Genomic DNA, 24,905 nt, shown 5'->3' on the forward strand with positions numbered 1-24,905 from the left:
AGCAACCATTTATTTTCCCTCATAACTTTGATAACATATCAAATTGCATGAGGCTTCCATGCCCAAAACTGCTACAGAAAAACCATTGTGCGATGAAGCTGGGAGAAAACTACATCCGTTTGGCCTTTCTTGCTGAGGACTAATTCAGCACTTTCTTGATTGAAACAACTTACACTTTTAAAGGGGGCGAACTCACAATCTCAGACTGCAAGTCGGGGGGGGGGGCATGAGGACAATATCTCTCAAATAAATGGCAACAAAAAGGGGGGCATTTTGAGTTTGGGGTGTTAAAAATAATCTATCGACAGGCTTTTGTCTCTGTTGACCAAGCTGCCATATGGGAATGCCTGCCCAACATTAATGTCTTTGAGGTGTCAAAATCAAGAGGGATAAAATAAAATGTGATTGTTGGCTAAAACACAAATTCAGTGTGTCATTTACATTGAGAAAAAGAAAATATTACAAAGGCCTCCACTCCATTACACATCTTCATATAATACATATAATTTGTCCAACAAGGTTTGGGTCAATTCCATTTTAATTCCAGTTAATTCAAGAAGTATACAGAAATCCTAATTCTCGTCAATGCTTTTCATTGAGGACACAATGTGGAATTAGGTTTACTTTCTGAATTAACTAGAATTTAAATGGAATTAAACCCAACCCTGATGTCTAACTGTCTCTGACTCGGCCACAGAGTCATCTAGGGTCCAGGGACTTGCCCTCTAGGACCAGCTTGATCTCTTTGGCGTCCAGCGTTTCGTACGTTAGCAGAGCCTCAGCCAGCGTCTTGTGCTCGTCTCTGTATGTCTTCAAGAGGTTTTTGGCTCGCTCATACGAGTCCTGAATAAGATAGAGAATGATCATTGAATGTGACAGAAAATCTGAGCAGCCTATAAAATGTCAATTTTCAAAAGAAAGAGTGAATATTGAAAACTACTCTTCAGAATGTGGAATGATTATTATTAGTCGGTAAATACGATCCTTAACTAAATAGGATTTAAAATGTGGTCTTACATGAGCAGTGGGGGGAGGTTGGAGAAGCTTACCTTGAGCAGGACCCTCACTTCCTTTTCGATGGCAGCCTGAGTCTCAGGGCTCTGTTTAGTCAGGTCAGCATAGGTCATGACACCAAGCTGAAACAATGGAGTTTAGTCTCAAGTTAGGGGCAAACAAAATAATCATCATAAACGAACATCCTTGACTTTCTTGCACTTGTCTTTTCTGATAGCATCTTTATTGGGGGAAAATGGACTTACTTTGACATGTGGTTGTCTCACTTAGCGGCCTTTAGATGAATGCACTAACTGTAAGTAGCTCTGGATAAGAGCGTCCACTAAATTACTAAAAAGTAAATGTAAAAACGAACACTTATGCAACAGCTACTCCGTTATGAACCGTGGATAAACAGTGGAGGGCGGCGTGAGTTGCCAGGTCTGTGGCACAGTAAATAAATCCCTAATTTAATGGTTGGCGGAGAAGGTTAAGTATATGATTGGAACAAAAGAGTTAGACGGCTGGAGGAGAGTGATATCAATGACCCGCGAAGATTTAGGCAAAAAACAAGTCTGTCCCGCTTACGAAATTGATCCCCCTTATGTGCTTCAAAATTAAATTTGAATCAAGAATTGGGCTGTTTGAGCTGCACATAACCTCAGTAGACCTATGGACTGTGGATACGAGGTGGGTAGTAGATTAAATCTCTCCGTTTTGAGTCGGAACACAGGGCTGAGGAAAGGATTAGGACAAAAGTCTGGAATGTGTGGGCACATACACACCAGCCACATCGCTGAGATCCCTCCAATCATGTGCAAAGCCTGAGAATGACATTTCTGCACAAAGGCAAATGCTACCTTCTTGTTGTACAGATATGGGCCTTATCTGAATTGGTGAAAAAGCCTTGTGACACGATATTAAATGGATTATCTAATATGCAGACTACTAGAATAGTTATGAACGATTTGTGTCTTCAATAACTGTCGTCAATCCACCATTTTATGCACATGAGGTATAATCCCTTACCTTGTCACTCATTCCGAACCTGGTCACCATCATCTTGGCTATTTTAGTTGCCCCGTCGAAGTCACTTGATGCTCCTGGAAAACAAAGCCACCACAATACAAGAGTAATGATGAGATAGCACATTTTTTTTTAAAGGTTGAATCATAGAAATATCGATCATGCAAAAGGTATTTTCATAGCAGAATTAGCAATACATTTAAGAACTGCACTATCTCTAGTTCAGTTGGTAGAGCATAGCGGTTGCAACGCCAGGATAGTGGGTTCAATTCCCGGGACCACCCGTACGTAAAATGTATGCTCGCATGAATGTAAGTCACTTTGGAACAAAGCACCTACTAAATGGCATATATTAAAGCCTAACCAAACTAGGCTTTTCCTCACCGGTTGTGATGTAATCGTCGCCGAAGATGAGTTCCTCGGCCACGCGGCCGCCCATGCTGACGTCCATCTGGGCCAGGAGCTGAGCACGTGTCTCACTCCATTGGTCATTCTCTGGGAGCATGGACACCTGAACAGACGAGGACAAATTAGTTTGAGAGACAGACCATCCATCTTAGGTAAACCATTGCTTAATAGTACTTCTCTGTTCCTCCTGAATTGTTTTAAGGCAGGCCCAGAAGCCCCCTGGAGCTACAAACTGTGCTGCCAACATTGAAATATTAAACAGAAGCAAACTTCTTTGAGTAAGTCCAGGGCAACAGCGGTAAGAGGGGGGGCTAAGTCAGTGGTTCCCAAACTGTGCCCCCCCCCACAAATGTTTTATTTTTTAAGGGAACTCAGTCCAGCTTTAAACTTACTCTTGACAGTTGTAATAGTAGAATGCACAAGGTGCAATTTCGAAATTGGGTAGTGCATCATCAGTTCCTCTTGTCGTGTTAGTCACTGCATACCGTAGAAAGATATTTATAAACTTGTTTATAACTTTGCAGGCTTTAAACCTGCAAAATTCTCTCCACCAACAAGAGGGGTGTGAAAAGCATGTGTCATGAACAGCGATTGTGCCCATAGAAACATTCATGGCGCCGGATGTTAATCAATGCTGGAAGGGGGGACCCAAGTGAAAAAGTTTGGGGTGCCCCGGGCTAAGTAACAGTAGAGGGACAATGCACCTATTCTGCAAGGTATTTTCCTGTATAACTAAGCACCTTCTGAGATCCTTGTATATAAAAATATGGCTTAGCAATTCGAAACACGTATGAAATTTAACAAATTATCAACATTTTCCTAATGATCTTACATGCTGGTTGTTATTTTGTCAATGGCATTGCTGATCAGAGAATTCATGTCAATGCAGGTGCAAACATTTCATGAAGACATACCAGGGCTTCAAACACTTTTGGCCAATCAAAATGCAATGCCCAGTCCTACTCACATGGCCGAGAGTGGGTCCACGGGGCATGATGGTGGCCTTGTTAATGGGCATGGCATCTTTTGTGTAATACGCCACAATGGCATGGCCTGACTCATGGTAGGCTGTGATTTGCTTGTTCTTCTTATCGATTTCCACACTCTTGCGCTCAGGGCCTTCAGTATACAGAGAAAGAAATGTAGTCCATCATTAATAGTTCAAGAGTCCACCTTTGATTAAGTCAAACACTCAACATCACTCACAGGTTTACTCCAGCATGTTTAACTGAATTCCAACCAGAGAAATAGGACTGCTCCTAAACGTCAAGCATTACAGTTATCAAACTGTAGGTCCTATAAAAGTATGGAACAAACTGAAGCAAAGCCCACCTATCCCTCAGAAAATATCTGTCCTAGAGAACGAGGGGGATCCTGACCTGACGTTCATTGACCTGACATTCTTACTGTCTAGATTAGAATGTTAAGCGCTCTCACATGGCAGGGTGTGTGTGTTTCTGAATCTGTATTTCTGTGAGTGTGTGTCTACGTGCATGTGTGACTACCCACCCATGAGGATCTTGTCCTTGGAGAACTCCAGTTCCTTCATGGTGACCAGGTCCAGGCCATCCACCGCTGCTTTCAGGGCCGCCTGGTTCACCAGGTTCTCCAGCTCCGCCCCAGTGAACCCCACCGTCCCCCTGGCAATGATTTCTGCGTTCACGTCTGAATGAACAGAGACAAAAGGAGGCTAATGTCAGTCTAAAACAGTGGGCTCTTTCATGCAGGAATTCAGGGGGGCAGCCGTGACACCAAGTGATTGGAACCTCTCAATGAGGTTGCTAGGTTTACCATGGCTAAAATACATGAGTCAGTTGATATACTCTCTAAGCCAGGGGTTTTAAAACCTCTCCTCCGGGACCCCCAGCCACTCCATGTATTTTAACTATTCCACAGCTAGCACACCTGATTGAACTTGTCAACTAATCATCAAACCCTTCACTAGGTGAGCTAGTTCAGGGCTACAACTAAATTGTCAAACATCTGGGGATCCCCGAGGAGAAGTTTGAAAACCGCTGGTCTAAGCAACCGATTTGAAACCTACTAGGATCCACTTTGATCTTCTGAAGGTACCAGTTGAGGATCTCCGTGCGTCCTTTCACGTCGGGCCGAGGGACAGTCACCTGCATGTCAAACCTCCCCGGTCTTATCAGCGCACTAACAAAAACAGGAGTAATGGGTTAATGATTCCATTGCTGACAGGTTGTATACATTTAGAACAAAGCAACTGCTCCAATCTCAAGTGTGTCAATGACAAACGCATTCTACAATCAAATGAAAAGCTTCTCTGTCAATGGGGCAAGCTTAAGAAATCTATTCAATCTGTAAAGCTGAAGGGTTACAGATTCCGCTATATAAATTTAAAGTAAATTTTCGATTGAGCCGACATATGCAACCTTATCCGTGAATGCAGTCTCTGCTAAAGCGGGAATATTGTCTTTAAAATGTAAATCACGCTCTAGAACTGAACTTTAGCGATGCGGATTGAATAGAACCCTAGGAGCGGCTCTATTTTCGACTCCATTCAAAATGGGTTTGTTCCATTTACACCGCTTTTTTCCGGCCCCGTGACCAGCTCTCAAGGAGAACTTTGAAGGCAACTTTTCCAGTAATCTCACCAAGAACATCTTTCACATCGAGGAGGATCATGGCCAAAGGCAGCATCTGATCTCTGGGCACATGGGAAGTGTAGTTCCCACTGTGCAATTTGCTTCAGTTAAAGGGGCAAACAGCAGTTGCTACATCCATTTTCGGGACTCATTAATTTAATGTATCCATTTATTTTTGAAGAATATAACTTATGCCGCTTAGTTCAACTGTTGTACCCCATCAGAAACCAAAATATAAGCTTGCTGGGGAGAACGCTTTGTTATCGTTTCAACTGCTGATTGCAGCTTTAAAGAGATAATTCAGGACTTTGCCAATGAAGCCCTTTATCTACTTCCCCAGAGTCTGATGAAATCGTGGATACCATTTTGATGTCTCACCGTGCACTTTGAAGGAAGTTGCTAGCTAGTTGTAGCGCAATTGCTAACTAGCATTAGCACAATGACCGGAAGTCTACAGTAACTGTTAGCATTGGCTCGCAAAACTACCTCCAACTTCCTTTAGAATGGATGCAGACATAAAAATGGTATCCATGAGTTCATCTGACTGGGGAAGTAGATAAAGGGCTTGATTGCCAAAATCCCGAAGTATCCCTTTAAGCACCAGCCTTATTCCCATGTGACCCACATTTCATGTGTGATTTTGCATCTCTGAGCTGCTGAAATCCAGCAGTGTAAAAGCGACCCGTTGAACCTTTAAGACTTGGCGGCCAGCCAGTCAGCCAGATCCTGACAAAGGGACCAAGCCGACTGGCTGGTGAAAAGCCCATAGAAACACCAGTTACTACACACTGTAAACATACTTATCCAAAGCCTCTGCAAAGTTTGTAGCGCCAATAACGATGACACCTTCATTTGGTTTGAACCTGTAAAATATCAACACATTAAATAACGACAATGCAAGCCTTGTGATTAGCAACAGGGAAACTTAAGTCCAGCTTAATTTATCAAATTCTCTGATGCAACATATATATTCAGAATTTTTCTTACCCATCCATCTCTGCCAGTAGCTGGTTGATGGTCTGTCTGGAGTAGGGGTGCATTGGAGACTCAATCCGCTTTCCCCCCACACTGTCAAGCTCATCAATGAAGATAACACAAGGTGCATTGGCTTTTGCCTCTTCTGCAGACCAAACAGAGGGAAAGAGATTTAGGAGGTGTCTTGATAGCTTCCTTTGCTCAATTCTTCTAATTTGTGGACACTGATCAGAAAGGACTTGATAGGTGAAAGTCATGTGGTGGAAACCTATCAAGTCCTTTCACCAATCAGCTATCATCAAGATTGACAGGGTGAAGGATGGTCAGTCAGTGTATTGACACAGCTTTACATCTTTTCTGGGACTTACTGAAGAGGTTCCTGATGCGGCTAGCTCCAACACCAACAAACATTTCGTCAAATTCAGATCCCGAGGCGTAGAAGAAGGGGACGTCGGCCTCCCCGGCTACAGCCCGAGCCAGGAGTGTCTTCCCTGTGCCTGGGGGGCCGATCAGGAGGATGCCTGACAGAACGAGAGAGGCCACAAATGAGCGCAACATGGATACATTGAAGGAATGAAGCAATGGGTAAAGGGTAGGACCCTACAGATCAGGGTGCAAGAAATAAGTAGAAGGAAAGAAGCTTGTGTGAGCTGGCGCTGGAGCCTGTTTCTGTAGCGTGAGGCAGCTTGATGTACAAGCACACCCACTGGACAGGACGCTAGTCTATCGCAAGGCCTTATCCTAAAACAGATCTCCTTAATGCTGAGTGCCAAGCAGAGACGCACCAGGTCCCATTTGTATTGTCTTTGGTAAGAGCTGCCGTCTTTGTTTTGTTCTTGGCCTCAGCCGGGGATCGAACTCCCAACATTACAATCTTACGGCAGACACTAACCTCAAGGCCATAGTGTATTCTAAACATTTACAGAAAGACAGACCAACAGACTACCTTTAGGCAGCTTCCCTCCCAGCACAGTGAACTTCTGGGGGTTCCTGAGGAACTCGACCACGTCCTGCAGTTCGTTCTTGGCCTCCTCCGCCCCCTTGACGTGCTCAAACGTCACACTCTTCACCTGGACTGGGTCCACTTGCGAGTCCAGGCCTGATGTGGTGCGGAACCTCACTGTACAGCACAGACCCACAGCAACTCAGTCAGACCAATGACACCACCTGTGACTCTCTATTCATCAAGGAAACTATGCTAGACTATAATTTGCCATGAACTATTGTTTTTGTTCATACCACTTTCATCTTCCACACAAATGTATTGAAATAACTATTTACTTTTCAATCATTCATTGTTTAATGACCAAAGGTTACATTTCTGCTAAATAGCTAATTCCAGATATCTGACTGATAATTTAAAATATATTTTTCAGCATGATGAGGTATACAGCAGCACTTACAACTATTGCTCTTGATGAAGAAGCACAACACAAAAATCACAATAGGGTGATTCATGTAAGCGTAGGAATTGAATTAAAAACAAACCAGCATCAGAAAAGGAGCCTTTACCCGAGAGAAACGGGGTTCTTGACAGGCCGTAGACTCCCACGAGGAGGAGGACCAATAGAATCAGCCTGGTCCTCCTTAGTGAGTCTGTCAATGGAAGATGGAAGTATCACATTTATATATTTCAAAGTGATTTAGTTCAACTCCGCAGTGCCACCTTGTGAACACTTGGTGGAAATGCTAGTAGTGACCATGGGGTTAGTGCTTCACTGTAACTGGCAGTCATGATTGACAAAAAGCATGGACAAATCTGCTAGGAGCTAAGGTATGGTTAAAATTAGCTGTCTTCACTTTAAAATATTTCTCAATGATGACTAACATTTCCTTTAAAAAGTGTCAATCTACATCACATGTTTTACTTTTAATATAATCATATTTACCTATTAATTCTTCAAGAATATAACTTAGAAATGCCTCATGAGCTTAGTTCAACTGTCGTACGCCATCAAAACCCAAAATATAAGATTGTTTTATTCCATTGTTTACAAACAATAATTGTAAAAAATCCTGTATAGCCTCAAAACATTGTCAAAACTATAATGTTGATGTCATGGATGGTCAGTCCTTGCATCTATAGTCTATGAATTTGAGTGGTTACATTTCTCCAGCCCCATCTCTCAGCTGTTTACCAAAAACAGTGGCGGGGTGTCTGCTTTGTTATTGTTTAAACTTTGCACCTTTAAAAAAAAAAAAATCCTGTTAAGTCACTCTAGGAAGGGCATAATGCTGAGCGACTAAAAAGTAAATGTATTTATGTGATGTATGAAGAGAGTTGTGCGACGTGCCTTGTGTCCTCTGAGTGAAGGCCTGGGACTTCATGAAGCCCTCTGTGAAGCCAGACTTGAAAGCATCTTGTTGGTCACCTGGCAGGTTCTTCAGCTTTACCACTTGGTCAAGACTCTCTGCCTCCGGAGCCTTGTCTGGTCTCAGGAGGAGACCCTGTGACAGTGTGTGTGTGCTGTCTCTTATACACATCTAGATGTGTATAAGAGACAGGTGTTGTGAGAGAGTGGGAAAGAGATGCGTGTCAGCAGGTTAGTATGAGAGAAAAAAGGGGGGGGGGGGGGGTGGTTGAATATGAAACAATGGGATTAATGGTCACAAGACATAAAAACGGGTCTTTCCACGTGAGGGAGCGCAGTTAAAAAATAAAATAAAAATAGAGTGAAGAAATGTCCACTACACCATAAAGAACAAGGACAACTGCCACAGAGATAGTGGGTTTTGCCTATGAAACTAACTCTAAAACGGTGTTACAATGTTATAACATATCCCAGTAAAGTCCATCTTCACTTTGCAGGGAAACAAACATTTAGTGTGTTCGGTAAAATTGAAGACAACCGAACAGATACAGTGGGTTCATGCCAAACTCTGTCCAAGAGGGCATGTGGAGAGTGGATGTGTGACTTATGTGGTGGAACACTGGCTGACCTTCATGAAGGTTGTCGTGTATCCCTCTGGTTCCGCCGGCCCCGCGTAACCAGACTGCACACGTCTGCTCTTCCTCAGAGTCTTGAAGCCTCGGTTCTGGACCCTTACTGAGAGAGAGAGACCAAACACAAAATTAATTTCACTATGTTGTGTCACAGGGGGGAAAATATGATCACTTTTTAGAGGGGGGGGCAAATTTGTTTGCGCATCGCCCAGTGCCCCAGGTGGGTGGAGATTTCACTTCAGGACCAATGGAATGCTATAAAATGTGGAAACTACTCCCACCCAAGACACCCAGCATTGCAAAACAAACACAATGCGAGATATGTCAGGATCTTGGAATGTGGTTTGTCCCAGAACATCTCATAGTGAAGAGCCCTGTGTTTTGCACAATCATGTAACAAAGTAAGAGTAAACCTTATCCAAAAATGAAAGTGATTGTCTGAGGATGGTGCTGATTTTTTTTTTTTTTTTAAAAGGCAGCTTGGCATGACATGATTATGCAAAGCACTACTCATTAGGGTTGTCAAGATACCAGAATTTTGACTTTGATTTGGACAACATCACAACACCGCAAAAAATAATATCACACACAAACATGTGTGTATACACACATATATGTACACATATGTATATATACATACACACACACACATATATATACACACATGCCAAAGTCACAGAATGGCACTTAAACCAATACAGGTGAATGCATGTGTGTGCATGCATTGAGTTACTGAGCTTGTTTTGGATGATTTCATGGGGCTACAGATGACAAACATTCGGTTTCACTTCCATTGGGGACTTACTGTACTGATCAACAACATTTGCATTGAAGTAGGTTACTTTAGAAAAGTGTGTGCCCTCTTTAACCAGTAATGACATGCACGAGGCAAAGAGCGGGGCAGCCTGTCTGAGCCCTGTTTGCTGAGGCAATAGATCATCTTTGGGAATGACGTGATTGAGACCGCAAATTAATAACATTTTGGTAGCAATGAAATCAGCTTGCAAATCAGCATATTTTGCATTATGGTTTGCAGATTATCACAGACAAAGTACTAGGATAGTCAGTTGATGTTTGCTTCAGCTGTAAGCTAGCAAGGAAAGTTAAACTACAAACTGGAAGCTACCTGTATCTTCTTGCATGCGTTACAAGTGTTTTAGCCTGTATGGACATTGTTTTGTGAACAATAATGAACAGTTTTAACACTAATATCAACAAGATAACCAATGTAAAACATACGGGGTCTGTAAAACGTATATAGGTTCTGTGAAATAGCAGTTACAAATAGAAATCAAACTGGATGGACATCAGAAATAAAGGACTCAAAACAAACAAAATAACTCTTGTAAAATAAATTGTCTGTCAAATGTGTATCATATGTATAAACTGAAGGTAGAAGCCTAAGTGCTATTGTTTATTAGTTTACTCCAATTGGGGGATGGGTTGGTAGGTTTTGCAGGGAATAATAAAGGTATATTCAAAAAAAAAGTATGTGTATATAAACTCAGCAAAAAAAGAAACATCCCTTTTTCAGGATCCTGTCTTTCAAAGATAATTCGTAAAAATTCAAATAACTTAACAGATCTTCATTGTAAAGGGTTTAAACACTATTTACCCTTAATGTTTAATGAACCATACACAATTAAATTAACATGCAGCTGTGGAACAGCCGTTAAGACACTAAAAGCTTACAGACGGTAGGCAATTAAGGTCACAGTTATGAAAACTTAGGACACTAAAGAGGCCTTTCTACTGACTCTGAAAAACACCAAAAGAAAGATGCCCAGGGTCCCTGTCCATCTGTGTGAACGTGCCTTAGGCATGCTGCAAGGAGGCATGAGGACCGCAGATGTGAACAGGGCAATAAATTGCAATGTCCGTACTGTGAGATGCCTACGACAGCGCTACAGGGAGACAGTACGGACAGCTGATCGTTCCTCGCAGTGGCAGACCACGTGTAACACCTGCACAGGATAGTTACATCCGAATATCACACCTGCGGGACAGGTACAGGATGGCAACAACAACTGCCCGAGTTATACCAGGAACGAACAATCCCTCCATCAGTGCTCAGACTGTCCGCAATAGGCTGAGAGAGGCTGGACTTAGGGCTTGTAGGCCTGTTGTAAGGCAGGTCCTCACCGGCAACAACGTCGCCTATGGGCACAAACCCCACCGTCGCTGGACCAGACAGGACTGGCAAAAAGTGCTCTTCACTGACGAGTCGCAGTTTTGTCTACCCAGGGGTGATGGTCGGATTCGTGTTTACCGTCGAATGAATGAGCGTTACACCGAGGTCTGTACTCTGGAGCGGGATCGATTTGGAGGTGGAGGGTCCGTCATGGTCTGGGGTGGTGTGTCACAGCATCATCGGACTGAGCTTGTTGTCATTGCAGGCAATCTCAACGCTGTGCGTTACAGGGAAGACATCCTCCTCCCTCATGTGGTACCCTTCCTGCAGGCTCATCCCAACATGACCCTCCAGCATGACAATGCCACCAGCCATACTGCTCGTTCTGTGCGTGAGTTCCTGCAAGACAGGAATGTCAGTGTTCTGCCATGGCCAGCGAAGAGCCCGGATCTCAATCCCATTGAGCACGTCTGGGACCTGTTGGATCGGAGGGTGAGGGCTAAGGCCATTCCCCCCAGAAACGTCCGGGAACTTGCAGGTGCCCTGGTGTAAGACTGGGGTAACAGCTCACAGCAAGACCTGGCAAATCTGGTGCAGTCCATGAGGAGGAGATGCACTGCAGTACTTAATGCAGCTGGTGGCCACACCAGATACTGTTACTTTTGACCCCCCCCCTTTGTTCAGAGACACATTATTCCATTTGTTAGTCACATGTCTGTGGAACTTGTTCAGTTTATGTCACAGTTGTTGAATCTCGTTATGTTCATACAAATATTTACACATGTTAAGTTTGCTGAAAATAAACGCAGTTGACAGTGAGAGGACGCTTCTTTTTTTGCAGAGAGATAAATACACACACACACAGTGCCTTGTAAAAGTATTCACCCCCCTTGGCGTTTGTACTATTTCCTTGCATTACAACCTGTAATTTAAATGGATTTTTATTTGGATTTCATGTAATGGACATACAATTTTTTTTGATGAAGTGAAAAAAATTACTTGATTAAAATAAAATATAAAAAATTATAAAATGAAGTGGTGGGTGAATGACCCTAAATAAGATATGGTGCAACCAATTACCTTCAGAAGTCACATTATTTAACTAATTAAGTCCACCTGCGTGCAATCTAAGTATCACAATATCTCAATATATATACACACACACACTATATTTATATATACATACACACACACACCTGTTCTGAAAGGCCCCAGAGTCTGCAATACTCCTAAGCAAGGAGCACCACCAAGCAACTGGCACCATGAAGAACAAGGAGCTCTCTAAACAGGTCAGGGACAAGGTTGTGGAGAAGTACAGATCAGGTTGGGTTATAAAAAAAATATCCGAAACTTTTTACATCCCACGGAGCACCATTGAATCCATTATTTAAAAAATGGAAAGAATATGGCACCACAACAAACCTGCCAAGAGAGGGCCGCCCACCAAAACTCACGGACCAGGTAAGGAGGGCATTAATTAGAGAGGAGACAAAAGATAACTCTGAACGAGCTGCAAAGCGCCACAGCGGAGATTGGAGTATCTGTCCATAGGACCACTTTAAGTCGTACACTCCACAGAGCTGGGCTTTAACGGAAGAGTGGCCAGAAAAAAGTAATTGCTTAAAGAAAGAAATAAGCAAACACGTTTAGTGTTCACCAATAGGCATGTGGGAGACTCCCCAAACATATGGAAGAAGGTAGACTAAAGTTGAGCTTTTTGGCTATCAAGGAAAACGCTATGTCTGGCGCAAACCCAATACGTCTCATCACCCCGAAAACAACATCCCCACAGTGAAGCATGGTGGTGGCAGCATCATGCTGTGGGGATGTTTTTCATCTGCAGGGACTGGGAAACTGGTCAGAATTGAAGGAATGATGGATGGCGCTAAATATGGGGAATTTCTTGAGAGAAACCTGTTTCAGTTTTCCAGAGATTTGAGACTGGGACGGAGGTTCTCCTTCCAGCAGGACAATGACCCTAGGCATACTGCTAAAGCAACACTCAAGTGGTTTAAGGGGAAACATTTAAAGGTATTGGAAATGCCAAGTCAAAGCCCAGACCTCAATCCAATTGAGAATCTGTGGTATGACAAAGATTTCTGTACACCAGCGGAACCCATCAAACTTGGAGGTGGAGCAGTTTGCCTTGAATGGGCAAAAATCATAGTGGCTAGATGTGCCAAGCTTCTAGAGACATACCCCAAGAAACTTGCAGCTGTAATTGCTGCAAACGGTGGCTCTACAAAATATTGACTTTGGGGTGGTGAATAGTTATGCACGCTCATGTTCAGTTTTTTTGTTTGTTTCACAATAAAATGTATTTTGCATCTTCAAAGTGGTAGGCATATTGTGTAAATAAAATGATACAAACCCCCAAAAAAATATATTTTAATTCCAGGTTTAAATACCAAGGGGGTGAATACTTTTGTAAGTCACTGTGTGTATGTATGTATCTACAGATGCAGTTGGAAGTTTACATACACTTAGGTTGGAGTCATTAAAACTAGTTTTTTAACCACTCCACAAATTTCTTGTTAACAAACTATAGTTTGGCAAGTCGGTTAGGACATCTACGTTGTGCATGACAAGTCATTTTTCCAACAATTCTTTACAGACAGATTATTTAACTTCCCTGTATCACAATTCCAGTGGGTCAGAAGTTTACACGCACAAAGTTGACTGTGCCTTTAAACAGCTTGGAAAATTTCAGAAAATGATGTCATGGCTTTAGAAGCGTCTGATTTGACAAAATTTTAGTCATATGGAGGCGTTCCTGTGGATGTATTTCAAGGCCTACCTTCAAACTCAGTGCCTCTTTGCTTGACATCGGAAAATCAAAAGAAATCAGCCAAGACCGCAGGAAAATAAATTGTATACCACAAGTCTGGTTCATCATTGGGAGCAATTTCCAAACCCCTGAAGGTACCACGTTCATCTGTACAAACAATAGTACGCAAGTATAAACACCATGGGACCACGCAGCCGTCATACCGCTCAGGAAGGAGATGCGTTCTGTCTCCTAGAGATGAGCGTTCTGTCTCCTAGAGATGAACGTACTTTGGTGCAAAAAGTGCAAATCAATCCCAGAACAACAGCAAAGGACCTTGTGAAGATGCTGGAGGATACGGGTATAAAAGTAACTATATCCACAGTAAAACAAGTCCTATATCGACATAACCTGAAAGGCCGCTCAGCAAGGAAGAAGACACTGCTCAAAAACCACCATAAAAAATCCAGACTACGGTTTGCAACTGCACATGGGGACAAGATTGGGTCTTCCAAATGGACAATGACCCCAATCATACTTCAAAAGTTGTGGCAAAATGGCTTAAGGACAACAAAGTCAAGGTATTGGAGTGACCATCACAAAACCCTGACCTCAATCCTATAGAACATTTGTGGGCAGAACTGAAAAAGTGTGTGCGAGCAAGGAGGCCTACAAACCTGACTCAGTTACACCAGCTCGGTCAGGAGGAATGGGCCGAAATTCACCCAACTTATTGTGGGAAGCTTGTGGAAGGCTACCCGAAACATTTGACCCAAGTTAAACAATTTATAGGCAATGCTACCAAATACTAATAAAGCTGATCCACCCCTTAAAATAAAAATGTAAAAAACAGTTAACACTACTACATGCCATATGTCACATTAATTAAGTGTTAAAGTGATGCAGCCTAGACTCCCATTGCATACTAGTGGAGCAGGCACTAGACAACGACCTATAATCAGCTAAGCCGATATTGGCCTTTTCTAGTCCCTCCACATAGGAAAACTGCTGCTATGCCAGCCGCCACTGTACAATGTGGAGGAATGTCTAGCTGGGAAAATCAGCAGCAAGCTAGCTCATTCTACAACAGAAAGGTACAGTATTGAGAAAGATATGAATTGATACCGTGACCAAATTTTAAGTCTTGTTGCAAATACTAGTTTAGTTTCATTCACTAATAATGCTTACAATAAGCTAGCTAAGCAGATAGCTTTGTGACCTGTTAGCAAAAATTACAATAACTAACCCTTTCATCTATGGTTTTAGCTACCTAGCTATATTAGCAACTATGCTAGCTAGCTAGCTGGCTAGATGAACATGGTGCTAAGATATCAGATGGCAACAAGCCATCTGACTTCCGGTGTAACATTAGCTATTTGCTGGTGTGCTGATCTGAACTAGAGGTTGACCGATTATGATTTTTCAACGCCGATACCGATTATTGGAGGACCAGAAACAGCCGATACAGATTAAAATCGGCCAATTTTTTATTTATTTATTTGTAATATTGACAATTACAAAAATACTGAATTAACACTTATTTTAACTTATATAATACATCAATAAAATCTATTTAGCGTCAAATAAATAATGAAACATGTTCAATTTGGTTTAAATAATGCAAAAACAAAGTGTTGGAGAAGAAAGTAAAAGTGCAATATGTGCCATGTAAGAAAGCTGACGCTTAAGTTCCTTGCTCAGAACATGAGAACATATGAAAGCTGGTGGTTCCTTTTAACATGAGACTTCAATATTCCAAGGTAAGAGGTTTTAGGTTGTAGTTAATATAGTATTTATAGGACTATTTCTCTCTATACCATTTGTATTCCATATACCTTTTGACTATTGGATGTTCTTATAGGCACTTTAGTATTGCCAGTGTAACAGTATAGCTTCCGTCCCTCTCCTCGCTCCTACCTGGGCTCGAACCAGGAACACATCGACAACAGCCACCCTCGAAGCAGCATTACCCATGCAGAGCAAGGGGAACAACTACTCCAAGTCTCAGAGCGAGTGACGTTTGAAACGCTATTAGAGCGCACCCCGCTAACTAGCTAGCCATTTCACATTGGTTACACCAGCCTAATCTCAGGAGTTGATAGGCTTGAAGTCAAACAGCAGCTGCTGGCAAACGCACGAAAGTGCTGTTTGAATGAATGCTTACGAGCCTGCTGGTGCCTACCATCGCTCAGTCAGACTGCTCTATCAAATCATAGACTTAATTATAACATAATAACACACAGAAAAACGAGCCTTTGGTCATTAATATGGTCAAATCCGGAAACTATCATTTCGAAAACAAAACGTTTATTCTTTCAGTGAAATACGGAACCGTTCCGTATTTTATCTAATGGATGGCATGCCTAAGTCTAAATATTGCTGTTACATTGTACAACCTTCAATGTTATGTCATAATTACGTACAATTCTGGCAAATTAATTACGGCCTTTGTTAGGAATAAATGGACTTCACACAGTTTGCAACGAGCCAGGCGGCCCAAACTGCTGCATATACCCTGACTGCTTGCACGGAACGCAAGAGAAGTGACACAATTTTCCTTGTTATAAGAAATTCATGTTAGCAGGCAATATTAACTAAATATGCAGGTATAAAAATATATACTTGTGTATTGATTTTAAAGAACGGCATTGATGTTTATGGTTATGTGCAACGACAGTGCTTTTTTCGCAAATGCGCTTGTTAAATCATCACCCGTTTGTCTAAGTAGGCTGTGATTCAATGAGAAATTAACAGGCACCGCATCGATTATATGCAACGCAGGACACGCTAGATAAACTAGTAATATCATCAACCATGTGTAGTTAACTAGTGATTATGTTAAAATTGATTGTTTTTTATAAGACAAGTTTAATGCTAGCTAGCAACTTACCTTGGCTTCTTGCTGCCCTCGCGTAACAGGTAGTCAGACTGCCATGCAGGCTCCTTGTGGAGTGCAATGTAAGGCAGGTGGTTAGAGAGTTGGACTAGTAACCGGAAGGTTGCAAAAACGAATCCCCGAGCTGACAAGGTCGTTCTGTCCCTGAACAAGGCAGTTAACCCACCGTTCCTAGGCCGTCATTGAAAATAAGAATGTGTTCTTAACTGACTTGCCTAGTTAAATAAAAGGTGTTAAAATATTTGATTTGATTTAAAACAAATTAAAATTAAAAAGTCGGCAAATCGGTGTCCAAAAATAATGATTTTCAATTGTTATGAAAACTTGAAATCGGCATAATTAAAATCGTCCATTCCGATTCATCGGTCGACCTCGAATCTGAACAGCCGCAATCGTATCCGTAAATTGACAGTTTATAGTCGGATTACAGGCGTGACATGCTGGAGTGATGCTTCTACAGAAATGTTGATCAGTAGGCTAATAGAAATCCCAAATGGAAGGGAAACAGATTGTCGTCTGTTGCACCATAGACTCCACACTATTGAATATGCATTCACCTGTAAGAAGGCCTATGCCGTCTTAATTTACACCGTTTATCAAGAGAATTACCATTCAAATAAAAATTATGTATACCGAACAGAAATATAAAAACAACTTGTAAAGTGTTGTAAAGTGTTGGACATGAGCTGAAATAAAATATCCCCGAAATGTTCCATATGCACAAAAAGCTTATTTCTCTCAAATGTTGTGCACAAATTTATTGACATCCCTGTTAGTTAGCCTTTCTCCTTTGCCAAGAATCCAGCCACCTGTCAAGTGTGGCATATCAAGAAGCTGATTAAACAGCATGAAATAAAAGGCCACTAAAATGTGTAGTTTTGTCACAACACAAGGCCAGATGTCTCAAGTTTGCGGGGACGTACAATTGGCATGCTAACTGCAGGAATGTCCAACAACTATTGCCAGATAATTTAATGTTCATTTCTCTACCATAAGCTGCCTCCAATGTTAAAGAATTTGGCAGCACGTTCAACCAGCATCAGACCATGTGTAACGACACCAGCCCAGGACCTCAACAGCTTCTTCCCCTGCGGTGAAACTGAGGAGTATTTCTATCTGTAATAAAAGCCTTTTTGTGGGGGAAAACTCATTCTCAGGCCTACGCCCTACCAGGCCCACCCATGGCTGCACCCCTTGCCCAGTCATGTAAAATCCATAGATTAGGGCTCAATTTATTTATTTCAATTGCCCGATTTCCTCCTATGAACTGTAACTCCGTAAAATCTTTGAAATGTGTGCATGTTGCATATATATTTTTATTCAGTATTGTTAGATTGGTAAAAACTAAGTCAACTGTATTGTTTGATTTGAAAATTCCCATGAGGGTTGCTAGGTACATTCCACAGATGAGGACCACAGTTATGGTTCCTTACCAGGCCAGTATTGGAGCGCTGAACAGACGACTTGTAGAGGACTCTGGTTTGGTCTGTGGAACATTGGCGATCCAAAAACACCCAACTTTGTGTTTGACAACCCTATGGAAATGAATACAAAAGGTCAACATAAGACTACCACAAATACACAAGTGCTAATGACTGCTTGTTATAATTTTACTGCAAATATACCAACATTCTTAATACACACAGGAAACGGTTGAGAGTGAAAACACAGCAGTGTTGCAGTCATTGACACAAACCGCTGTGCCTGGCACCTACTACCACACCGCGTTCAAAGGCACTTACATTTTTGTCTTGCCCATTCACCCTCTGAATGGCGCACACACACAATCCATGTCTCAATTGTATCAGGGCTTAACAATCCTTCACTGATTGGATTTAACAAGTGACATCAATAAGGGATCATAGCTTTCACCTGGTCAGTTGTCATGGAAAGAGCAGGTGTTCTTAATCTTTTGTATACTCAGTGTACACCCAACCACATAAACCTCCTCACCATGTTTGTTGTGGAAGAAAGATTCTGCGGAGACATGGGACGTCCTCCATCTTGAGGTGGCTGGGCCGTCCTCCGAGCCCAGTGAGGGCAGTAACCTGTTCAGCAGCTCATCCAACTGACCCACCCTCAGGTCTGACAGACCCAGGTCCCTTAGGTTCACAGCGGGCTGTGGGGACAGGAAGTCAGTGTGAAGGACACAACTGTAATAATGACGTAGCGTTAGCTAGCCTGGTCTCTGATCTGTTAGTGGTGTGTGCATAGCCAACTCACGACCACAGGGGTTGCCTTTTGCAACCCGTACCCTAGCTTACTGTTCCCTCATTTAATAGTAATTGGAATTTAAAGGGAGTGGTCAAAGGTAGCACCATTTGGTAGATAATTTGATCTGATGGCAATCCAGTACAGTATGACAGAATATAGTAAAAAGATGGCAATAGAATAAAGGCATGAGATCAAGGCTAAGTTGAACCCTTTGAACTGAAATGGGGCTACTTGACCAATGTCCTAAGAGGCTGAAATAGCACATATGTTGGCACTCATCCAAGTGAAACACAAGATAGGTCCCCAGCATTGAGTACTATGTTATGTATAAGCCCTTGATCATGACTCAGTTTCATTACACATAAGAGTCATTGGACAAAGGCATCTTCTGTACAGGGGAGTTTTGTTAAGAGCCCCAATGCTCAATTTGAACATTAACACGTGTCACTTATGGAACGGTTTTGGAAGCATATATCAGCGAGAAATCATTTTCAAAAATCAAACATTTAAATTGATACACAACTTGATAGGGTTAGTGTTCTGACACTGCCATAATCTCCATGTTACAGCGCTTGTTTATTGAAAACAGACAAGAAGACCTGTGCTAATTAGTCATCTAGCATGCTCCGAACACCTGTGTGTAAGCATAACACGGGCAGTGTAGCAGAAATGTAGTTGTCAGATAGAGGCACCCATAGCTGTATGGATCTGTGCAAAACTGCTACAGTAAGGGTATATTTTTTATTTGAAGGATTCTTTTCTCCCTGATGAAAGATTAGGGCCATATGCTTTAAAAAGCCACATCGCAAGTGATGACTGACGTTTCTAAACGTTTTAACAAAGAGACGGGATTGTAGATCACGTGAGTTAGTTGTGGGCGAAGCTAAAAACTGGCTGAAGACTGTAGGGAGAGGGCAGAATGCCGCCTCGAGTTTGAGAGTTAGTTACGTATATGTTGTTCCATGCTATTAATATACAAGGTCGTTGTCTAGCAGTGATGTAGGAGTGTCGCCACCTATGCAAGCCAGGCTTTGAAATGATGTGCTGATGCAATTGTAAGGGACTTTTCCTCAGGCCGAGTTACAACAGATAATGAAAGTTCTCTTGTACGAGCCCAAACATCTGCAAATATGTTTGACTCCAGTGGCCATGATGATCTCTAGCCAATTGATGAGGAAAAATAACACCAGCACATTGGAGTGCTGTGAGTGACATATCTGCAATGAGGCTGTAACTTATCCTCAGTGGCCATGTATCATGATATTGATACGTTTAGTGAAAGTCACACATTATATCTTTAACCTCAACATAAACACGTGTTCGCTTGCGGAGCTACGCCGAGCCTGTAAGATCTGGTGGCACTGTACACACACCATGGGCGTATTCAATACCCATTCTGTTGCAAAACGTTATTTTTTTTAAAGGAAGCAAAAGGAACAAAATGGGGAGGGACCTACATGAATTTGTCCCATAGAAACTGGTTTTAGACTATTGATTACACCCCAGGAGTAAAAAAACAAACCTTTTATGCATGTTACACGTTAGTCAGTCCAAAGTCAAACTGGGGCTCCTGAGGATAGTGTATGGGGTTTGGGTTAGTTGTGTAGTTAAACTGCTTTCATGCAAGCTACAGCGCGAAGGTTGACACAGCTTGTGTAAATTGAGAGGCTTCTCCAGTCAGAGGGAGAACTGCAACAGTGTTTCGCCAGAAATAGGCAGAGGGTATAACAAGAGGAATCTCTTATAACTGTTTACCACGAAGTAGGCTAATTTTATGGGCAAGACTAAGGGGACTTTTCTAACCAGCATCCTAGCCAAAATCTATGACTGACCCTTACCTTAAGCTTAACCAAACCCCTAACCTTAATCCTAACCTAATTTTAATTGGAAAATAAAATATTGCAGACCTGCCAACCCTGTTTAACTTTTTAGAGTACCAGACGCACGCGGCAAATTGGAGATTCAACTCGCGCAACACACGCCGAATTGGGGATCCCTTTCGCCACTGCACGCTCATGCGCGCAGTGTTTGTGAGTCATTGCAATTATAGAAATGCGCCAAATCTAGTCTATAAAAGGTTTGAATACTTTGACTGCATTCCATTTACACATATGGTAAAAGTCACTAACAAGATCTAATTAGAAGCACAGAAAGGGCCTTTATTCTTGGAGTTTTCAAAATTTTATTAAATAAATAATAAATGGGGCGGCAGGTAGCCTAGTGGTTAGAGCGTTAAGCCAGTAACCGAAAGGTTTCTAGATCGAATCCCCGAGCTGAAAAGGTACAAATCTGTCCTTCCGCCCCTAAACAAGGCAGTTAACCCACTGTTAACTGTCTTGTTCTTAACTGACGTGTCTAGTTAAATAACAATGGAAAAAAAAATGTAAAGTTATTTGGTTAGGTACAAAATGTACAAATGTCTTATCCACGATAAAAAAAAAATGTCACTGATATGATAACAAATGTTTGAAGCAGAGCATCAGTATCAAATAAACATGTTATCCATAATACAAACGAAAAAGCTATGATAGGAAACAGTGGGTGAGAACAAATCTTCTGGAGACCTTCAAAATGTTCAGGAAATCATTTCCTCAACAGATTTGCCTGGTAGCTAGCAGATTTAACCTTACACAGCAGGTCATCTGGGTAGACTTCTCTGTGGCAAACAGTTCCTCTGACAGCTTTAATGACTGGCTGCAATAACAAGGACTTGCTAAATTAGCTGCTCATTTTGTTATTGCATGGGACCTATGCTTACTTGTTTTTCATGAGCACATGTGCTTAGACAAACCTCTCAAACAGGGCCAATCACTAGGGCCAGCTCACAAGTATTGGCTTTTTAGACACAGATCCGAATCAACACAAAGCAAAACCATTTTGAAAATAAAATAAAATAAAATATCGCATCGACACAGCCCGCAAACTGGCTACACAAAGTGTAAGTAGGCTACCGCAAAGGGAATCTGAACGCTGTTCGCTAGAAGAGTTCGCTGTCGCTATGTAAAAGGTGCCTATTGTATTTCTTTGCAGTGACAAGATGTTTATATTTATTTTTTATTATACTTTTGTCATGTTTTCTTGTGACGTGGATCATAATTACATTTACAGTCTATCAGGTTACGTGATCCTCGTAATGTTATGTGGAAAATACAACTAATGGAACGCAGAATTGAATGTATATCACACTCGCACAAATGTATTTGCATTTAATTTCTTTCACTAGCAAATGAGAGTGAACTGCTGGCACTTTAGAGCCCACTGAATGTCCATCTTATGTTCGCTAACGTTAGCTTGAAACAATTAGTGTTTACCTTTCCACAACACATGGAGTCGAAATGGGATTTGTCCATGTGTTAACGTACAGCTGACAGTCGGCAAACTCAGCATCACAACAAACAGGAGGAGGGACAGACACGGGGTAGCTACGTCGAATAATGATGTATTAAATCTCCATGTCCATTGACACAAACGCCGTACATGTCTGTGTGTTGCAGCTCGAGAAACGGGATGCTAGATTTAATCAGGTGAAACATTTTTTATTAAAATGTAAAAGTATATATGTATATTTTAAAAAACAGGCCCGTTTCATTTCTGCGTACTTTTAACTCGGATCTCGTACATGGACAGAGAATTGCGTAGTTGGTACGCAAAATGCGTGCATGTTGGCAGGTCTGGAAGTCAGCCAAGTCCCCTTAGTTTACCTCTGTGAGCAGAGGGTCCTGCTCTGGTGTGACATCTTTTTGCAGACCCTGGACAGAAGCTGTTGCCGTGGAGCTGGCTGAATTCTTCAGGGAATGAAGGGCATTGATGAGTTGCCCAATGAGTTGACTTGTTACCTAGGAGACAGACCAGAGAGATGGAGACATTGGAAATTCATGAGACATACATGACTTGTGAAGGCATATTGTTCTGATAAACAACAGTACTGGTGTGGATAACTGCCAAGTTGTAGGCTATGCATCTACATACTACTAGTCAGTAGCTTCCCTATAACGTTAACCAACTGACCTGTTTTGACATCTGTGGATATTAATTTATACTATGTTAAACATTTTCTACATTCTCATGCCATTGACAGAGTGGTCGGTTATGACATCAGTATTGTCATTCACAGGCAGGTGCAAATCAAGCTATGCTGTTACCGCAATAGCTGGATTATGCAATTGATTGATATTATACTATGGCATAACCAATTATGGTTTTTAAATACTGTAGCTTAAAATAAACTAGTTGACGTTAGCTAGCTGGCCAATTTAACTTCGTCGTTACTAGACTCACTACGGTAGTTGGTAACTACGTTAACTGGCTAGTTGGCTAGCTAGCACTACGAAGTGCTGAAGTTGGTGGCTAACTAGATAACCGTATGGTGCGGTGGACCAGCTGGTGACAGCTAGCTAATGCTAAATTGTACCTCATTGTTAGCATTATAGCCTGGTCCACCAGGCTACCTAGCTAAATAAGCTTGATAAGATAGCCGTACGTCTAAATGTCTAGTTATCTAACTTAAATAGATAACTTTAACAGCTAAATGCATGTGTTGTCGCTTATATCTAGCTAATTTAGTTAGCTGCTAGCACTTTCAAGCAGCTAGCTAACGTAGCTAGGTTATATCAGTCAGCTAACGTTAACAGTAGCTAACTATGATAGCTAATCACTGTGAGTGTCAACTGCTTTACCTGTGGCTGGAACGTCGTCGAGAAGGAAAACATTATCACAGCAACTTGAGGGTTGGTATGTGACGACAGACCCTCAATGTTACTGAATATACCAACTCCTCCTGGGCACTCTGCTATTTTTCTCTCCTGTGACTCAACTAGGTACTTTCTGATGAAAATGGCTTCTCAAAGGTCAACAACGTTACGTGACACACGTCTGGAAGAAATTACTACCGGTTGGAACCAACGATGTATATAAACCTTGGATAGCATTTGCCACCGGTCGACCATATTGGTACACCCCAGTAGGAGCAGTCCTCCATAGGAATGAATGGAATTCTTCAGTATTTTTATTTATTTTATTTCACCTTTATTTAACCAGGTAGGCTAGTTGAGAACAAGTTCTCATTTGCAACTGCGACCTGGCCAAGATAAAGCAAAGCAGTTCGACACATACAACAACAGAGAGTTACACATGGAATAAACAAACATACAATCAATTATACAGTAGAAAAATCTATATACAGCATGTGCAAATGAGGTAGGATAAGAGAGGTAAGGCAATAAATAGGCCATGGTGGCGAAGTAATTACAATATAGCAATTAAACACTGGAATGGTAGGATGTGCAGAAGATGAATGTGCAAGTATTTTATTTTTTATTTTTTTATTTTACCGTTATTTTACCAGGTAAGTTGACTGAGAACACGTTCTCATTTGCAGCAACGACCTGGGGAATAGTTACAGGGGAGAGGAGGGGGATGAATGAGCCAATTGTAAACTGGGGATTATTAGGTGACCGTGATGGTTGAGGGCCAGATTGGGAATTTAGCCAGGACACCGGGGTTAACACCCCTACTCTTACGTAGTAGAGGTACTGGGTTGCAAAGGAGCAAGATAAATAAATAAATACAGTATGGGGATGAGGTAGATTGGATGGGCTATTTACAGATGAGCTATGTACAGGTGCAGTGATCTGTGAGCTGCTCTGACAGCTGGTGCTAAAAGCTAGTGAGGGAGGTAAAAGGTGTGTATTAAGGTGTTTGTAATAGAATAACCTGGCAGACAATAATACATGCATTTCTATACCTTCCCCCCAAAGAATTACAACAGTGGGGGAGTGCCAATATGGAGGCATGGAGGCTTCAACACAACGTCCCATATTAGTCATCTAATGTATATCTAAATCATTGTTGGAACATGATTATGTCATGCTTATGCAGCATTCAAAACAACTGGGAACTTGAAAAAATACGAGGTCAAATCATGACGTCAGTGATCTTCAGGT

At 41.8% G+C, this 24,905-nt stretch overlaps 1 protein-coding gene across 2 annotated transcripts; it reads right to left on the reverse strand.

The window, feature by feature from the left end:
* Positions 1-535: 535 nt before the first annotated feature.
* LOC111953409 (ATP-dependent zinc metalloprotease YME1L1) lies at positions 536-23,804 on the reverse strand. 2 transcript variants are annotated; one of them, XM_023972658.3, is made up of 18 exons: positions 23,640-23,804; positions 22,665-22,799; positions 18,703-18,868; positions 18,183-18,284; positions 8,952-9,058; positions 8,306-8,459; positions 7,500-7,607; positions 6,958-7,131; positions 6,380-6,532; positions 6,024-6,156; positions 5,837-5,899; positions 4,472-4,584; positions 3,937-4,092; positions 3,395-3,546; positions 2,404-2,530; positions 2,023-2,096; positions 1,050-1,136; positions 536-843 (listed from the first exon to the last, which is right to left on the reverse strand). In XM_023972658.3, exons 1-18 carry the CDS (start codon positions 23,670-23,672, stop codon positions 700-702), a joined length of 2,181 nt encoding a protein of 726 aa, XP_023828426.1. In that variant the 5' UTR covers positions 23,673-23,804; the 3' UTR covers positions 536-699. The 2 variants fall into 2 exon arrangements, with proteins under 2 accessions (XP_023828426.1, XP_023828427.1); XM_023972659.3 differs by having other exon boundaries at positions 7,524-7,607; positions 23,640-23,797.
* Positions 23,805-24,905: the final 1,101 nt, after the last annotated feature.

The sequence above is a fragment of the Salvelinus sp. IW2-2015 genome, linkage group LG27 (genome assembly GCF_002910315.2).
Source record: "Salvelinus sp. IW2-2015 linkage group LG27, ASM291031v2, whole genome shotgun sequence".
NCBI classification, from domain to species: domain Eukaryota; kingdom Metazoa; phylum Chordata; class Actinopteri; order Salmoniformes; family Salmonidae; genus Salvelinus; species Salvelinus sp. IW2-2015.